At 43.0% G+C, this 19,322-nt stretch overlaps 1 protein-coding gene across 1 annotated transcript; it reads right to left on the bottom strand.

Annotated features, from left to right (window-relative positions):
* Positions 1-2,478: 2,478 nt before the first annotated feature.
* Positions 2,479-12,699, bottom strand: si:ch211-225b11.4 (uncharacterized). The gene is made up of 10 exons (XM_061816530.1): positions 12,471-12,699; positions 11,625-11,729; positions 11,461-11,533; positions 11,204-11,330; positions 11,091-11,136; positions 10,873-11,000; positions 8,066-8,541; positions 7,733-7,921; positions 3,481-3,637; positions 2,479-3,277 (listed from the first exon to the last, which is right to left on the bottom strand). Exons 2-7 carry the CDS (start codon positions 11,634-11,636, stop codon positions 8,109-8,111), a joined length of 819 nt encoding a protein of 272 aa, XP_061672514.1. The 5' UTR covers positions 11,637-11,729; positions 12,471-12,699; the 3' UTR covers positions 2,479-3,277; positions 3,481-3,637; positions 7,733-7,921; positions 8,066-8,108.
* Between the last annotated feature and the right edge of the window lie 6,623 nt (positions 12,700-19,322).

The following is a 19,322-nucleotide window of genomic DNA, read 5'->3' as shown; positions in this document are numbered from 1 at the left end:
CCCGGGGGCCAGATCTGGACCGCCGCGTGAGTTCATGCGGCCCGCGAAGCCACATCTACAGTGTCAATTTCCGTGATTTTTGTAAAAATCTGTACCAAAATTTCAAATGGTCATATATCATTAATGATAAAGTTGAGATATTACAAGCATTTTTGTGTGACCAAACGTGAATAGTTGAAAAACACATCACCCTTGATTTCTGATTGCAAAACTAGCTCATAAATTAATGATGTAAATATGATGAGATGATTCAATATTTTCGTTCCACAGTCATAAAAGGCCCTCTGAGGGAAACCGGAGCAACAATCTGGCCCTGCAAGAAAAAGGAGTTTGAAACCCTTGCTGTAACGAATGTGCGTAAATGCCACCTGTCAGCTGAATAATGAAGAATACCGTAATTTCCGGCCTACAGAGCGCACCCGATTATAAGCCTCACCCAGTAAATTTGTGAAAGAAATACCATTTGGTACATACATAAGCCACACTCGTGTAAAAGCCGCACGCGCCCACACTGAAACGCAAGATATTTACAAAGAAAGATGGTACACAGAAAAAGGTTTCTCATTTTTAATACCTTAGCTTAGCATAGCAACAACAAGGTAGCACGAACTGGGCTGGTAAAAAACAAACAAAAAAACAAGCCGCGGCAGCTACACAGTAGCTCAGCACTCACAAGGCCAGTGAAAAAATAAAAACTACCTAAATCCCTGAGACGCGGCAGTAACACAGCAGCTAATGCTAGCGCGGTGCTAACGCTAGCGGGACGCTAACACGGCCGGTTGGAAAAAAAAAAACATACTGGTAAAAGTTATTGAGACGCAGCAGTAACACAGCAGCTAACGGTAGCGCGGCGCTAACACTAGCGCAGCACTAACAGGGCCAGACCGTTAAAAGTCACTTCCTCTGCAAATATATTCCACAGGTTTTGCTTTTACCTTTTCCGCTCGAGTGCCCCCTTGCGTCCGTTAGGAAAAAAAAATGCACAAATTAGCTGCATCACCACATAAACCGCAGCGTTGAAAACGTGTGGAAAAAGCTGCGGCTTATAGGCCGGGAATTACGCAACGTACTGGTTACTTGTTTCCATTTCAAACTTCTCGCGACATTCCCTTCGCCTCGACTACTCGTGGAGTAAAGTTGAAGTCGTGATTTGGATTTGTTTTTTTTTTTTTTTCAGACAAACTTGCAATGAGTCACTCGGAGAATGTTCTAATTCAAAGAATTTAAACAAAAGCGTGGCTCTTCCGATTCGTCACTGTCAAAAATATCATTTCGTCAGTAAAAAGAACAACACGGCCGTGTGTCACTGGGTGAGTCATCCATCTCACCCACTTCAAGAAGCAGGAGGCAGCGTGATGATGTAAGAACCTTTCTAAGCGCGTGGGAGCGCTCACCCTCTGTCAACGCGGGGGCCAATCCGTCATCTTGAGCACTCGTGTGGTTTGAGAAGATGGACACTTATGCGGCGGGCGGCCACAACAACTAATGGAGCGCGTAAACGGCCCGGTATTTCTCGAGCTTGGCACTCGGCGGCCAGCAGATACAAAAGGATGTTCGAAACGAGTTCGCACGCTTTTCCCGCAGGCGAAGTGGGGGACGTCTGCCAGGGCTCGGCACAAAGTTCAACACGTTGATAAATACCAAACGCGTTTCATTCCACAGTGTGATTAAGGATGCATGCGGGTCGATATAGCTACAGATAAACATCTTTTACTGTCCTCATTACAATGAATGACACATTATAACATATCATTTGATCTCATTTTAGGCACCTCCCACACACTGCTAACCAATGTGTTATTCCCCCCCCCACATGATTTCATTGTTCATTTGTTATTTGATAAAATGCCATTTCGATCATGAATATTTATTTCTATCATCCCTTTGAATATTTTGCATGACATTTCAACTGGGATTTTGTCTTTCTTCAAACAGTGGATAGTGGACCTTTCAATCACTCGTAGAATAATAGCCAATCAGATAGCCGCATTGTCTTGATGACACGCCCCTCTCGCCGCCATGTTGTCCCACAAGCAATGCCGGTCGCCAGTAGCAGGCGCTCGGAAAAGTTAATGTGACGAAGAAAATGGTCCTCAGATGCGGTTAGGGTTAGCCTAACCCTATCCCGAGCCAAGTCAAATGAATACATAAAGACTACAATGATATTACTCACGATCTTTGCAATTAAAAAGTACTCACCCTTCTTTACATGCGCAGTACGATTCCGCTATTTTATCCTGTTGGATTTCAATAGTCAAGTCTGTGAGGCGTCAAACTTTTTGGCATCGATCGCCAACGTTTCGCTGTAACTCCGACATTGCGTCCTGCTCCGTCCAAAATCTTAATTCCGTGTACATTTCCTTGCGTGAAATAGTTGAGACCTCTCTGCAGAACTCTCTTGGACAAGTCTGACGCATTTGGCAAAAAAAAACATACCCCGATATTATCTGGAATACGCAATAGAGAATCGACTTCAAACCTGTTCTGTTCAGTCGCCATTTTGGAAGCTTGTGGGACATGGCAACTGTAGCTAAGGGGGCGGAGCTTAAGATGGCCAGTCGGAAAGGTCCATTGCAGGGTACTGCGGAAACATATTGCAGCCACACCACCCCAAAAAAGACACACACACAAATTGCGTGTTTTCAGTATCACGTTATTAAGTGCTATGTTTCACAACAACACAAGCAGACACAGTAATAGCCTTTACCGTGTCTAAATTTACATACAGCTTGTAACTCTGCTAAAGACTGTAAGACACACACGAGCGCACACAAAAAAAGACTGAACCATTACAAGTTGCTTTGGTTTGGTTGGGCAAATTTATGTTTAAACCGAACTTTTTACATTATAACGCGAAAGCATCTTATAATGTGAACACAATTGTTTTCCATTGTGGCAGCAATACCCTTGCGCAGAATACAAATATTTATACTTTTTCTCTAATTTCCACCATGCTCTGTGTGTCTGCTCCGTCATCAGAAAATGAGCGGCCCTTTCAGAAATATGTAACATATTTGTTACACCGTGAGCTTGCTTACCTTGTACCTTCATAAAGTCCATTCACAGCCAGTGTAAACATTTAGCATTCAGGCCTGCCTCAAACACCAAGTAGGATTTCCTCAGTTATCTTTTTACCGATAGTCCACGGTGCGGCAGCGTGACGTCACTAGTCTCGGAAGATTCTAGAGAGGGGCTCAAGTGGACGCCTAGTTGACGCAGATGACCGCGGACATCCTTTAACGCCACGTGCAGGGCCGAAGGGTCGCAAAAGTCTCGGCTAGAGAGACAAAAATTGGAACACAGAGCTTGAGCTGCAGTTTTTCATCCACTTGGTGAATAAAAAATTATCATTTGAAATGTTGGCAATGGTCTAAGTGTCATCAATGGAAGTTAAAAGTCATCATTTCGGATAACAAGTCTACTAATGTTGTCGTGTCGGGTAAAAATAACCACAAATGGAGCTCGCGCACGTGACCTCACCATTTTCACGGCGCCATATTGCAGGTCAAAAAGAGCTGCTCGACAGCGCGGGGGACGTTGAACCGGAGCAGAATATTCACAATGCCCGACATTTGTTGTGCTGTTGGTGGTGACAACAGACGAGATGGATATTCGAAGAGATCATTCTATAGAATATCTGATGAAAAGACGACAAAAGATCGATGATTTCGGCAATTAAACGGGATGGATGGTGCCCAACCAAATGCACACGACTGTGAAGCGATCGCTTCACTTCAGGTAGGAATTATTCTTCTCAATCTCAAATTCCCAAGAAGTATTTATGATGCCAAGTTGAAAAAAACCCCCCCAAAAAAACCCAAATCGTATACGCTTCATGTTAATCTTTGGTAAGCCTCTCCCCGACAGACTTCTCAAATGAGTCCAATGCGTATTTAAAAAACGAAAATAAACCGTCTGTCACACAGAGGTTAAAGCGAAGTTCAATGTGTGGGGCCGAAGCCTATCCCGGGGGTTTCTTTTCTTTTTTGTTTTTCAAAATACGCGTTGGACTCATTTGAGAAGTCTCTCGGGGAGAGGTTTACCAAAGATTAACGTGTGTACGGAGGAGCCGACTCGATGTTTTTTTTTTCCCCCAATCATAGTTAATGAATGCAAGTTTTTTATTTCAATATTGGTATTTGTATTGAAAAAATCTGAGTGGCTCCATCGCTTTATTCTTGATTGAGAACAGATCCAGCAACAAAGTATTTGTATGCGTCCAGACTTTTCTACGCTTTCAAACTCTTCCGTGTAAATCTCGACGACTTGCTCGCCAGATCCATGTGTAGATCCAGTTGTCCAAGACAAGCGGAAGCGGGGTAACAGTCCTATTTCTTATCGGCGAAAACTTCGACTTCGGCATTAAATACGGGTCCCCGATGCCAAGTGTCTCTCATTTTTCCACGTATCTTCATTTATGATCACCTTCAAAATGTTTAACGGTATCGGACAAAACTATAAGACGTATTTTCGTATTTTGTTTGACCGGCACTTCCGGCCAGTGACGTGATTTGATGACGTAGGCGCACGAGCTCTATACACAAACATAGCGTCACACATTAGAATTCAAAGAAAATTACCACTATGGATCTCTCCGTTTATTTTCTATTTGGCTTGTCCTCATCTTATCTCAACAGATTTTGGGGGAGAGGGTTAGAAGAAAAGAAAGAAATGCTTGGCCATAGGCTTGTAGATTTCAAAATCGAAAATGTTTTTTTTTTTTCATTTAAGCTCTGAAATCATACATTTGTCTAATATAGAAAAGCAGATATAATGTTTGGCATAAGAGTACACCCCTGACATATTTTATAGAATCTGTGTTTGTTTCTGAATATTTTATTGACTGCGGCATACTACACCACACAACAATAATATGTTCACACACAAAAATAACGTTTACACTATTTTACATTAACTGAATGCTGAAAAAAAAATGAATCACATCATGAAAGTTTAACAAAGATTAAGTTTAAAACAACCCCCCAAAAAATACAAACTACATTAAAGCAAATAAGTATTTGAACACCCTGCTATATTGCAAGTTCTCTCACTTACAAATCACAGAGGGGTCTGAAATTGACCCCTCCGTACAGGGCACTTAACCACGCCTCCTGAAGTGACGTCACGCCACGTGCGCCTACATCAGACAAACAATTAGCAAAAATGGCGGCGCAGCAAGAAAAGAATAGAGCGAAACTGTCCCATTTACCGGCCGATTTCTAACTCGCATTCTTAGCTAACGGTGAAATATCGTTGAAAAGCAGACAGCCGGGCTTCAAGTATTTCAGCGAGGGGTATTTGAACGATATTTCCATGCATATCGACGGAGAAACCATCGAAATTAGCGCGAGATCTTTCTGGAGGCAGAGGAAGACCGAGAAGCCACATAATATAATATATTATAACCCAAAGACGAATTCGTCATTGACAGTTTCCTATTTTCGTGTTACATATCACACTTGTGTGCAGAATCTGTATATGTATCTGTATAGCCGTTTGTCAACCGCCGTATGAAGGAAAAGAAGGCGAGGCTTGATTTACGAGTTGTTTCTCTCGTTTTCTTTGTGTAACGTCACGCGCTCCCCTCAATAATTATTCTTGAATTAGTGCCGAACCTACGTAAGTCCCGACCGAGTACGACAATCACTACTTTAGTGTGCTCAAACATCCTTCCTTCAGTCTTGGTGTCTCGGTGCACGTCGAAGGCTTTTAGGACTGCTGGTCCGGTTTAGCTTAGCTCATTAGCCGCGAACAAAGGGACACGTTTGTGCAGTCAGATCATCGCAAAATATCGCTCAACACAGATCAAGTGTGTCAATCATTCACACGTAGCTATGTTATGCAAGCGAAGAACTGCAAATTCATTTATATGAGACATGTATTGAAAATCAAATATAGGGCATACCTTCGTGCAAACACAGTTCGGTTTACCGTAGCCGCGAACAAAGGGACACGTTTGTGCAGTCAGATCATCGCAAAATATCGCTCAACACAGATCAAGTGTGTCAATCATTCACACTTAGCTATGTTATGCAAGCGAAGAACTGCTAATTCATTTATATGAGACATGTATTGAAAATCAAATCCAGGGCTTATCTTCGTGCAAACATATCTGTTCCGGTTGATGGATTCAGTTGATCATGCGGTCTCCCACAAAGTTTGATCCACCGAAGACATTTTTCGTACTGGGTCTTCGGTTTTGGAAAGGGTACGAATGGAACTCCACCAACTAGCCTTTCAGGATACCTGTCGTCACGATTATAAAGTCCGTGACTACACCTCTTAACCATATCTTTTGTTAAAGAACCCAAATACGTGATAAAACACTAACAGAAGCTATACTGGACCATGCAACGTTGTCTGAGGGAACTGTGGGTCCAAAAAGGGGGCGTGGTTTTTGCAGATCTCTGGCCTCCGATTGGTCAGCGACGTGGATGACGCACTTTCTACGGAGGGGTCAATTCTCATCATAGGTACTTGTCCACTGTGAGAGAGATAATCTAAAAAGAAAAATCCAGAAATCACAATGTATGATTTTCTTTAACGATTTCTTTGTGTGATACAATTGCAAATAAGTATTTGAACACCTGAGAAAACCAATGTTAATATTTGGTACAGTAGCCTTTGTTTGCAATTACAGAGGTCAAACGTCAAACGTTTCCTGTAGTTGTTCACCAGGAGGGATTTTCTCTAGATCAGACAGGTTTCTGGGCTGTCGCTGAGAAACACAGAGTTTCAGCTCCCTCCAAAGATTTTCTATTGGGTTTAGGTCTGGACCCTGTTATGCTTCTTACGGAGGCACTTCTTTGGTTTCTGTTCATTGTCATGTTGAAAGACCCAGCCACGACCCATCTTCAATGCTCTGACTGAGGGAAAGAGGTTGTTCCCCAAAATCTCAAAATACATGGCCCCCATCATCCTCTCCTGAATAAAGCGTAGTCGTCTTGTCCCATGTGAAGAAAAACACCCCCAAAGCATGATGCCACCACCCCCATGCTTCACAGGAGGGAAGGTGTTCTTGGGATGGAACTCATCATTGGTCTTCCTCCAAACACGGTTTACGGAATTATGATGAAAAAGTTCCATTTTGGTCTCATCTGACCAGAAAACGTTCTCCCATGACTCCTCTGTATCATCCAAATGGTCATTGGCAAACTCAAGACTGTTGAAATATTTATTTGCAGCTGTATCACACAAATAAATCATTAAAAAAAAATCATACATTGTGATTTCTGGATTTTTTATTTTTTTTTAGATGACCTCTCTCACAGTGGACATGCACCTACGATGAAAATTTCAGACCCCCGTGTGATTTGTAAGTGTGAAAACTCTCAATATAACAGGGTGTTCAAATACTTATTTTCTTCACTGTAGCAGCGTATGAAGGACTACAAATTTCAAGTATTTTGTTGGGATGTGATAGGAGCTTGGAGCCCATTATTTTGCTTTTTCAAAAAGATTTTTAAATAAAATAGCACATTAAATTGAATTCAATTGTGTCTGCTGATTAGAAGCGTATTTCCCTAGAACACATAAATTCCAGACAGTTACATAACTTGACAGCGTAAGAAAGAAAAAGAGAACACCATTTATGGTCTAAATAATGAGACACACGAGAAGTAAAGCCCATTTTCAAACTGCTTCTGAACGGTTGTTTAGTCTCACGACATGCTCTGTGTTCTAAATTACGTCAGAGGACAACTTTTTGAAAATTCTCCATCCTGTAACTCACCTGCAGCGCACTCTGGACGGATTCTTTCAAGTGGACGTCAAGTGAGGCACGGTCCTCCGCCACCCACGCGACCAACGCCATCTTCAGATCACAGCTCGCTGCTGCGAAACCCTCCAAGGTGACACACGCCCACTCGGGGTCGGCGCAGAGAAACTGGATGGCTTGACGATGGAAGGAAGACAAGCCAACCTGATATGAACGGCGGAAAAAAAGCCGTCAGGTCAACGTCGCTGATCGCATCGCTATAAAATACACTGGACGTAATTTATGAATCCAGCAGTGAGCTGTCTAGATACCCCCAAATGTAATGCATTCGAACGTGTATAAAAACACCTGAAGGCCCTGCTGAGGCGTACGTAGCTCACGTGTCAGAACGTCAAAACGCTTTGAGAGAAAAGCCTCGGTGCACAATTTTCCCAATGACTGCACCACGGCGACATACGCCGCTCTCACCAGCAACGGCGCTCGCCACCGCTTGAACCTCCGTCGCACTGCCACGACAGATGATCCAAGATGTGTCAAAGCCCTGACAGGTCTGCTGAACGTATAAGACCGTTTTCAAGTCTGACTGTTTTTTGGCAAGAGCTCTGTCCAGGAGAGCTTTCGTGTGCAGCAGTTGCCCGTGGAGCCAGTTGCGACAGCAGCGCGCCGGTGCGCCGGGCAAGCCTGCTGCCGTCAGATTGATGAAGATGTTCGCGTGCTCTGAGGGGGGAGTCATGGCGACCAGCGCCTTGGAGGCCATCGCTCTCATGCCGTAAATGGGACTGGCGGAGAGCTGAAGCAAAGGAGGCAGGAAGTCTGCTAAGCTTCTGCTGGGCGAAAACGATACAAAACAATGAGTTGGCATCCTAAAATAACCAAGGTAAAGCATAAAGTGTAATATAACTGTGAAGGCAAAATGACATAATAGGATCAATATTTATCAACTCATAGTTTTGTAGAATTGTATTGCTTCAATCGTCCTTTGTTCCTGTGTGACCTTTTCAAAATGTACTTAGTAGCGTCATTGTTTCATGCAGCATGCGGTAACCAGGACACCAGGCGACGACTATGCAATGACGTAACTAACCCGAGTTGCGTTCGAAAACAATTTTTCCATTTCACCGAAGAATGCAATGCCCTCCTCTCTTTCTGTTTTTGACCTCAAGGACAAGATAACTGTGTGAAGCGGTCTTTCTTCCCACGTTCATCATTCCAAACCCATTTTCTCTGTTTAATTCGGCTTTGCTCTTTCGTGGGCGTCTCGGAGACGTGGCGCAATGGACCTTTCCGACCTGTCAATCACTCGTACAATGATAGCCAATCAGATAGCCGCATTGTCTTGACACGCCCCTGCCACCATATTGTCCCACAACCAATGCCAGTAGCTAGCGCTTGGAAAAGTTAATGTTACGAAGAAAATGGTCCTCAGCTGCGCTTGGGGAACGTCCAATTCTGATGAAAGATTTCCTGCTAGATTGATTCCTTTTCAAAAGCCTAAAACACAGTTGACGAAGGGTCTACGATGGATTAAGGCTCGCGGAAGAGCGCACGTACAACTAAATGTGAACAATATCAACAAACACAAGGCTGTATCTTCGAAGGTAAGTGAGGGAGAAGTATCTTCTCTGAGTTTGATTCATTTATTATCAGTGTTTTATACATTGCAGGAGAACAACTTTCACTTTTTTCGCGTATCACTGACCTGCCAAATGAAGTGTGCCATGTTTTATACCGAAGAATCTGTCGGGTTAGTGCTACGTAAATGCGCGATGTCATGCAAGAGTCAAACTTTTTCATCTGGTGACTACGGTACTGACTGAGTTAATCACCATTGCTAGAATGTAGAAAATTGAACCTAACTCACTTATCAAGACTACAATGATATTACTTGTGATCTTTCCAAGTAAAAAGTACTCACCCTGCATTACATGCGCAGTACGATTCCGCTATTTTATCCTGTTGGATTTCAATAGTCAAGTCTGTGAGGCGTCGAACTTTTTTACATCGATCGCCAACGTTTTGCCTGAAAAACTCTGACATTGCGTCCTGCTCCGTCCAAAATCTTAATTCCGTGTACATATCCTTGCGTGAAATAGTTGAGACCTCTCTGTAGAACTCTCTTGGATGAGTCTGACTCATTTGGCAAAAAAACATACCCTGATATTATCTGGAATACGCGATAGAGAATCAACTTCAAACATGTTCTGTTCGATTGCCATTTTGGACGCTTGTGGGAGATGTCAAAGGGGGCGGAGCTTAAGCTCGTCATCGGAAAGGTCCGTTGTAAAGATGGATAGAAAGATATTATTAAAACTACAAAAGATGATTCCCTGATTTAATTCCCAAAACAAAACACAATTAAAACGTACGTCTGAGAAAACATACTAACTGCTATTGCGTGGACCGAAATACACTTTTCAGTCGTGTACAACCGAGATGTGTTTGGTTACCTTCTATCGATGAGAGGGGCACAAATATTAGAAAAAAAAAAACATTAATAAAGTTCAGCTCTACACCACTGTAAATTGCAACCACAACAACGGGGTGCTCAATGTGTCCATCGTGTCACTGCGTGCCCCCCCCCCACCCCAAAAAAAGACGTCAGCCTGACTTTTTTTTTTTTTTGGAACATTTTGGGACCACACGTAACTTTCTCTAACAACGTCCTTATGAACGGGCTCCAATCACGACCACACACTCTTCTTCCTAATTTACCTTGCACCGCCCCCTTCTGCTCTTAAAGGGGTACACTCCTAATTATAAATGTTAGTCCTTACGCAGCCTATCAAAGTGATTTATAATGACAGAGTGATTAAGCGCTGCCTACCACCATAATTATCATTTTTTTTACATAAAGACATGCCTCTGTCGGCAACAGGCCTCAATGTAAGGACCGCTGCTGGTAACCCGTTTGTACCCTGTAGGTTACGGAACAATGTCCTCTAATGCTCTTTTGGAATGACATTTTAAAATATTTGCCGTTTATGGCTCTCTCAGCTTAAAAAGGTTCCCGACTCCTGCTGTAAGTCAAAGAAAACGGCATTTTTTTTACAGTATTTGTATTCTCCCCCCCAATACAATATGGAATTGGTCAGTAAGTGAATAACTCATCCCCGCCAAAGACTTCGATGATGTGGTGTCGGCCAACGTGACCTTACTGTTCCGAGTCCTGGACGCCAGGCTGCAGTTGGGATAAGAGCGTCAGGATCCGGTAGAGCGACGGCTGAAGCCGGAGTCTGGCCTCCTCGGGTAGACGCTGAAGGTCACGTGCGGTCTCCCGGAGTTCCTCGAGGAGGAAAGGTTGGAGCTGGGAATAGTGGTGGAAGAAGACGCGGGGGGGGGGGGGGGGGGGGGGACATGCCGTGCTTAGTCTCACCCTCGCCGCCGGGCCTCTGCCCGAGCATCCGCGAGCAAAAGAGAACCTGGAGAAGAAATTTCACGTGAGCGGATCTACAGTCACATTTGAAGAGTATTTTGCTTCTGTCCTACTGTAAAGCTGCAGGGTGGGATTTCTCATGGCCCAGCGGGGAGAATTGAGCGTCGTGAGCGCCAGGACGGTTATGTCGGGCGCAAACCGAAGGGTGGCGACGCCCAGGCCCGATCCGCGCACCAGAGCCTGAAGCGTGTGAACGGCACACACCCGTGACGGACAAAAGGAGCCTCATTCACGTGTGAACACATTTATGAGTCGGTAATATTTTCTCTTTGTAGCCAGAAAAAGTGTCGTTTCACTTCTGCCTACGCACCTGCGGGAGGTCCAGCGTCTGGTCCCAGTTCTCCGGAAGTGGGATCCGAGCCGTGTCCAGTAAGGTTCGGATGCTGTGGGAGACGCCACGAGTAAGCAAGCATATTTTACATCAATCCAGATAGTGTGCATGTGAATATGTAAAAAAAAAAAAATAAAATTCACTTGTTGCAGCATTTGAGATGGGACATCCCTGAGCTCAGGGTCACTGGACCTGAGCAGAGCCGAACAGAATCTGGTGAAGCCCACGCAACATCCCTCTGCTGCCCCCTGGTGAAGAAAGAGGAGATTTTGCAGTACCTGGGTGGACCTGTACTAAAAATGTGGTATTTTTCTTTTTGCAGAATTTGTAACATTTTTCAGATTTCAAATTGCATTGCAAGGGAATATCTGACTCAGATACAATACAAAATACAATTTTCTGTTTAAATTAGTGCTTGTCACTTTCGTATATCACACCCCTTACTTGTCAGATTTTTTTTAATATAAACTATGAATCATCATCCATCCATCCATTTTCTTCACTGCTTATCCTCACGAGGGGCACATGGGAAAATCTAATAGAGACATTCAAGGACCAGGTCTTTGTTAATTTTGCTCGTAAGTGGGAAAGAAAAAATACAACAATGCCCGATTTGTTTTGTCTGTACCCTATTTTACCTTCAGCTCTGTAGGGATAGGATGCCGATGCAGTCCTTGCACAAATTCTTAATTTGGAAAACTTGTAGTAGGTTCCATTGTTAATGGGGCTTGTGGATATTGCGGTTTCTTTAGTAGGTCAAACATGAGTGGAACAAGTGAAAAAACATCTTCGGAGGATCAGAAGGCAGACATTGAGTCACAACATTGCCACGTTTGTAGGGCAAACACGTGCAGTGGATAAGACAAAGACACGCACAGCTGAATAAAGGAAAAGTATTATTTGACTTCCGTTTTGGAGTGTGTTGTATTTACAGCCTGAGCACCAAGTAGATAAGGGCCTGTTCGTAGCCTACTTGCATTTGAGATTACCTGTATCGCATTTGCTTGGACTCCTTGCCCGGATTTCACATTGGCAGCCAAGTGCAACGATGACAGAGCGCTGAGGTTGTAAGAGATGGAGGTGAGGCATTCTTCTCTTCCAGTAATGAGAACAAAATGTGGAAGCCTAAAATAGTGCGAACGTGCGCGGAACACGCTTGCATTTCCGTGGGAAAAGTATGTACAAGTGTGAGTTATACAGCACTTAAAGACAACCACAACTGTAACGAGGTGCTGCTTACAGTGAAGAAAAGAAGTATTTGAACACACTGCTATATTGCAAGTTCTCCCATTTAGAGAAATCATGGAGGGGTCTGAAATTTTCATCCTCAGTGCATTGTCCACTGTGAGAGAGATAATCTAAAATGAAAAATCCAGAAATCATAATGTATGATTTTTTTTAACAATTTATTTGTGTGATACAGCTGCTAATAAGTATTTGAACACCTATCAGCTACAATTCCGCCTTTAAAAGTCCACCACCAACCCCATGTATTATCCTGAATCAGATGCGCCTGTGTGAGGTCATTAGCTGCATGAAGACACCTGACCACCCCACGCAATCAGTAAGAGTCAAACTTGTAACATGGCCAAGACCAAAGAGCTGTACAAAGACACCAGAGACAAAATTCTACAACTCCACAGGGCCTGAAAGGGCTACCAAGAAATTGCCAAGCAGCTTGGTGAAAAAAGGTCCACTGGAAGAAGCTAAAAATGACGATCAATCTCAATCGGAGCGGAGCCCCGTGCAAGATATCACCTCGTGAGGTCTCAATTATCCTTATAAAGGTGAGGAATCAGCCCAGGACTACACGACAGGACTTGGTCAGTGACCTGAAAAGAGCTGGGACCACCGTTTCCAAGGTGACTGTCGGTAATACACTAAGACGTCATGTCATGGTTTGAAATCATGCATGGCACGGAAGATTCTCCTGCTTAAACCAGCACATGTCAAGGCCCGTCTTAAGTTTGCCAACGACCATTTGGATGATACAGAGGAGTCATGGGAAAAGGTTTTGTGGTCAGATGAGACCAAAATGGATCTTTTTGGTCATAATTCCCATAACCGTGTTTGGAGGAAAACGAAACTCTGTAATTGGAAACGAATGCTACTGTACCAAATATTAACATTGGTTTTCTCAGGTGTTCAAATACTTATTTCCAGCTGTATCACACAAATAAATCCTAAAAAAAAATCATAAATTGTTATTTCTGGATTTTTCTTTTTAGATTTACCTCTCTCACAGCGGACATGGACCTACGATGAAAATTTCAGACCCCTCCATGAGTTCTAGTGGGAGAACTTGCAATATAGCGGGGTGTTCAAATACTTATTTTCTTTACTGTGTGTAAACGAAGATTCTTCACTGTGGGTTGAAAAAAAAAAACACAAATTCAGTGTCTGTCAAAACCGAAGAATGAAAATTGTTTAAAAGAGGAGTTTTTAAAATGGACAGGTTTTTCTTGATGTGCAACATGATGTCAATCTGCTGCATGGGACCAGCAACAGGGAAACCTCTGAGCTTCTGCCCGGGCCACGTACATCCAGAAGCAGTTGGTCAGCTAACCTCGTAGGGTAGTAGGAATGGGGTAACTCAGTGATGTCAGGCTAGGCGAGACTATAAAGGGATTTAAAAAGAAATAAGATCATCTAAAAATGAAATCTAAAATATGAAGGCAGGCACTGGAGGTGTGGGGAGTTCACGGTTGGAGTTGAGCTGAACTGAGATGGTTTAGAGAGGACTGGCTCACTCCAAAATAATACCAATTACAGTAATCGGAGATGTAAAAAAAAAGCCACGGATGAATGTTTTAAGCGATGTTGCACAAGAATGGGATTCTTTTAATGTACAAAATAAACAATTGTGATCTCATTTCAAATCATTCTCCACAGGGCCCAAGTCAACAAGCATTTATAAATGCCCACTGAGAATAAGCAGCACACGAAGTGGCATAGGAAACACGTTTACTGTATTGTGTGCATCGTCGAGCGTGTTTGACCTCATTCTATACATTTTGCTTTTTGTCCAGCAGATCATAACATGTTTTGGAACCTGTCTGCCCTCCCTGGCTCACTAAAACTTCAGTTTGACCATTGTTCCTTTACACTTTGTTACAATATGCTATGTCAGAAAGCTACAGTACTTAGCGGGCATTATTTATTCCTCACAGGGGAACAATTACTCAGGGGGAGGGCACCGGTGCATGCTTCACTGGGCCAGCTCAGTCAAAGTCGCACAGCAAATAAAGCTGCGTTGTTGCCTCCAAGCCTCCCTCCCCCGACGGGGCTCGGTTAAAAAACGTGAACGTCAACACACAAAAAGACAGATAGACACGAGGCGGGAGAGAAGATGAGGTGATGAGACAGCTCTGTGCAAGCTGATGAAAGAGAGAGAGAAAAGGGGGAAGTGCGACAAGAGGAGGTGGTTAAAAAAAAAAAAAATTCTCAGAGGTCAGCATGAAGAGATTGATTCGCCCTGAGTCATCCCATCTTCCAGGACCGCGATGAAACAGATGAAGGCATTCATGACTTCTAATAAAACTCAAGATAGCCTTTAACATCTGCAGAACCAAGTCCATAGATACTGCAGTATAAATACATACGGTGCATTAAAAAATGTCTACACGGCTGTGTTCAAATGTCAAATTTTTGTGCTGTAAAAAATGAGAGCAAGCTAAATCTTTTCAAAAACTTTTTCCGTCATTGTCAACTACAAACAGGTAGGATAGATAGATAGATAGATAGATAGATAGATAGATAGATATAGATAGATAGATAGATAGATAGATAGATAGATAGATAGATAGATAGATAGATAGATAGATAGATAGATAGATAGATAGATAGATAGATAGATAGATAGAGTTTATCATCAATATCATGATCAAATATTCAATATTGTAAATTTAAAATCAGTTTTTCCTTTCATCTAATATATAATATATATATGTTTTGGCTTTTAAAATAAAAGCAGATGGAAAGCGGACAAAGTTTTAACATCGATGCGGAAAACGTTTGCCACACGCAACATATTAATACAGGATATGATGCGTATGTGTATAAATGATCATAACAGAAAAGCACATTTGTGTTTTTAATGCGAAAATATGTGGCGCAAGGTGAAGACACGATAAACATGATTATGGATTGTATTGCATGTCAATATTATGCTTTAGATTTGATATGTACAGTACTGTATGAAGTCTAAGTGTTATACCATATTAAAATATATACACTTTATTTCTGCTTAATCTTTATTATTTGGCACCGCACCCTATGATAGACAGAATCATGATAATACTGAATTATGACCAGACCAAAATCTGCAGTATTAACCAAAGCGATAGTAATCACGTAAATTACCAAAGATTCTTTTTTTAACCCTCTCGTAATGACCAAATTTCACGTGCGAAGAAAAGAAGTTCTTACCACCAAACGGGAGATGATGATGTTGGTGGTTGGGAGGAGATGTTGGATGGATGTCTCGTGGGGAGTGAGCCGCTCTGGAGGTTTGTCTCACTTTTCAAGGCTACCATGTGGGGAGGAGAGAGAGCAAGAAAGGGAGGGAGGAGAGGAGACGAGAGGAGAGGAGAGGAGTGGAGAGGGGGTGTCTGCCGTGACCTCAGCAGGGAAACGCAGCAGCTCCGCTTGCCGGATGATGACCGTGCAGCCGTGAGAAAGGGCGGAGCACAAAAAACATAAGGTCATCACCCCCCCACCCCGCACACACACTTTTAAATGTCTCTTTCTCTGTGTTTACATTAACAAATCACATATCACATACGAATATGCAAGACATTCAGAATTAAAAAAAACCCACTTGATTTAATCTTCCAGAGATTTTAAATTTAGCAATATGACATCATGACACAGTGTAAGTTATTGCAGCATAATTCCCTCTCAACTTGAGGACACGCAATCAAAAAAAAAAAAAAAAAAAAAATCTTTGGCTTCCTCAAAAATTCATTTCACTTTCTTTCAGAAATGATTTTGTTCTGATGCTCTTTTGTGTCACTAATTTTGATCCGCCAAAGCAAGTGTGATATGAGTGATATTTCTATAAGGGGGTGAAGATATTAACATATATAATATTTATATGTACTGTGCAAGTGCAGTTAATTTACACTGCAAAGTGTCAAAAGTAAAAAAATGTAATGTATGTTAATAAAAAGTAACATTCACTGCTATATATTTAAAATATTTAAAAAATCTCACCATGGGTATCATGTTGGAAAGGCCCAAATTCAATTTAATTAGAAAAAAAAAAACGTGGCGGCACGGTGGTTCAGCTCGTAAAGCGTTGGCCTCACAGTTTGAGGACCTGGGTTCGATCCCGGACCCGCCTGTGTGGAGTTTGCATGTTCTCCTCTTGCCTGTGTGGGTTTCCTCCCACATCCCAAAAACATGCAACATGAATTGGACACTCTAATTTGCCCCTAGGTGTGATTGTCAGTGCGACTGTTTGTCTCTATGTGCCCTGCGATTGGCTGGCGACCAGTTCAGGGCATACCCCGCCTCCTGCCTGTTGACAGTTGGGACAGGCTCCAGCACTTCCCGTCACCCTCGTGAGGATAAGCGGCAAAGAAAATGAATGGATGGATAGAAAAATATGTGCAGTGGACAATGGATGCATGGATGATCCCCACAGTGGAAATTAAAGTGTTGCAGCAGTACAGCATAAACAGATTTTTTTTTTAAAAAAAAAAGATGAAAATATGTAATCAAAACACTCTACACAGGCTCTGCCAAAATTCAGTACCACGTGGGAGAAAAAGTGCTCGCACCAACAGTGATGGAAACAGAACTTCTAGACCAGGCGTTCACCCGAAGCCAGGGAAAGTCCAAGTGGAGGGCAGTACTGGAACGCAATATCAACAAATGCTAAAGTTGGCGGTACTTGGACGGCGAGAGCCCGAAAGGATAGCCTAAAGCAAAGGCGCCAAACTCATTTGTGTCACCGACCACACATTGTAGTTACAGTTTCCGCTCAGGGGGCTGTTATGAAAGAATCATAAAAAATAAAAAAAAATCCTTAATCGCCTCATTCGATTAACACACGATGAACTAGTTGTGGAATCAGAAATCGAGGGTCATGAGATTTTCAACCATTGTTCATGTTTGGTAACAACAAAATGCTTATAATATTCCAAGGTTACCGTTTATGATGTATGACAATTTGAAATTTTGGTACAGATTTTCACAAGAATCATGGAAGTTGACGCAGATGATTTGCGTTCGCGGGCCACGTAAAATCATGTGGCGGGCCGGATCTGGCCCTCGGACCTTGACTTTGACACCAGTGGTCTAAAATTTTCATTGCTGCTCCCAGCTGATAATGACCACAATTTGTCTTGGAGAGGGTGGGAGGATTTGTTCAAAATGTCTAATTTTGTCCGTCATCTTCCTCTCGTTCACGTCGTCCATTTGTAGTCCAACTTTAGCGCACTTTCCTCAACGCCTCACGGAGCCTGCTAACCTCGTGCTAGGCCGACTCTGGCACTTGGGCTGGACTGTGCAGGTGTAACTTTGCGTAAAAAGTTGCGTATCGTCATTAGTCTTGCCTGTTAATAATTTGCAAAGGATAAACACCCAGCTTTCTCATCCCAAATTGGATTAGAATGTTATGATTCATTTTCCATCTGTCCGTGACCTCCAGTGCTTTGCTAAGCTTGTTTTTTCTTCTTGACTCTATGCCAGTGTGATGAAACCGCTTGGCACTAGGTGTCATTTGTCTCAACCACAATCTCTTTTTTTTCCCCATGTAAATATTCTTCTTCATCTGTCTCTAGAATGGCCCACATTTTTAGTATAAATAGGTGCTCCTAATAAATATGAATTGTTTACTGTTGGTTAATGATAGAAAATGTCCATATAAAATAACTGTGATGGGCGGAGGTTGTTCATTTCCATCTGTTTTTCATTAGCGCTCCCTCTCCGTGATGAACATCGAGATCAAGTTTTCATTTCTTCAGCATGATACAGGATGGAAGTTATGTGCGTTACGCTCAGGCACCGAAAGAGATAGCGGCCTTATCTTTTTGGAGTTATTTCACGTGAACTCTTAGAGTGCGGTTCTACGTTATCTGCTGTCCAGGATGCTGTGTTGCAACAAAGCCTGCGGTGGTTCTGTTGCTGGGCATCGTCTTCATGTTTGTGCTGCCATGAAATTCAACAACTCACAGAGTGACTCAAGTATTCATGTACTCTACATTAATATTGTTTACACATCAATAAACCGCCATGATATTCATTCGGTTCTTTACATTGTGGCACACTGCACTGCATCATCACTATAGCTGAACACTGAGGATTGTCTCTTATTTTGAAAAGATGGAAATAATCAAGGCGGCACGGTGGCTCAGCTGAAAAGCGTCGGTCTCACTGTTCTGAGGTGCCGGGTTCAATCCCGGATCCGCCTGTGTGGAGTTTGCATGTTCTCCCCGTGCCTGTGTGGGTTTTCTCCGGGCACTCCGGTTTCCTCCCACATCCCAAAAACATGCAACATTAATTGGACACTCTAAATTGCCCATCGGTGTGATTGCGAGTGTGGCTGTTTGTCTCTATGTGCCCTGCAATTGGCTAGCAGCCAGTTCAGGGTGTACCCCGCCTCCTGCCCGATGACAGCTGGGATAGGCTCCAGCACTCCCCGCACCCCTCGTGAGGATAAGCAGTGAAGAAAATGGATGTATGGATGGATGGAAATAATCAAGGTCGCATGGTGGTTCAGTTGGAAAGGATCAGCCTCACAGTTCTGAGGACCCGGGTTCTATCCTGGACCCACCTGTGTGGAGTTTGCATGTTCTCCATGTTCCTGCGTGGCTTTCCACATTCCAAAAACATGC

This window comes from Syngnathoides biaculeatus, chromosome 4 (assembly GCF_019802595.1).
Source record: "Syngnathoides biaculeatus isolate LvHL_M chromosome 4, ASM1980259v1, whole genome shotgun sequence".
NCBI classification, from domain to species: Eukaryota; Metazoa; Chordata; class Actinopteri; order Syngnathiformes; family Syngnathidae; genus Syngnathoides; species Syngnathoides biaculeatus.
This window is presented reverse-complemented; position numbering and strand designations above follow the sequence as displayed.

Bases quoted from the DNA above. Each gene is read 5' to 3' on its own strand.
- si:ch211-225b11.4 (XM_061816530.1), bottom strand. The intron at 11,137-11,203 runs GTAGGACAGAAG...TTTCTTCTCCAG, and splicing joins TCCCACCCTGCAGCTTTACA to GTTCTCTTTTGCTCGCGGAT. The intron at 8,542-10,872 runs GTAAGGTCACGT...TTCGCCCAGCAG, and splicing joins GGCGTCCAGGACTCGGAACA to AAGCTTAGCAGACTTCCTGC.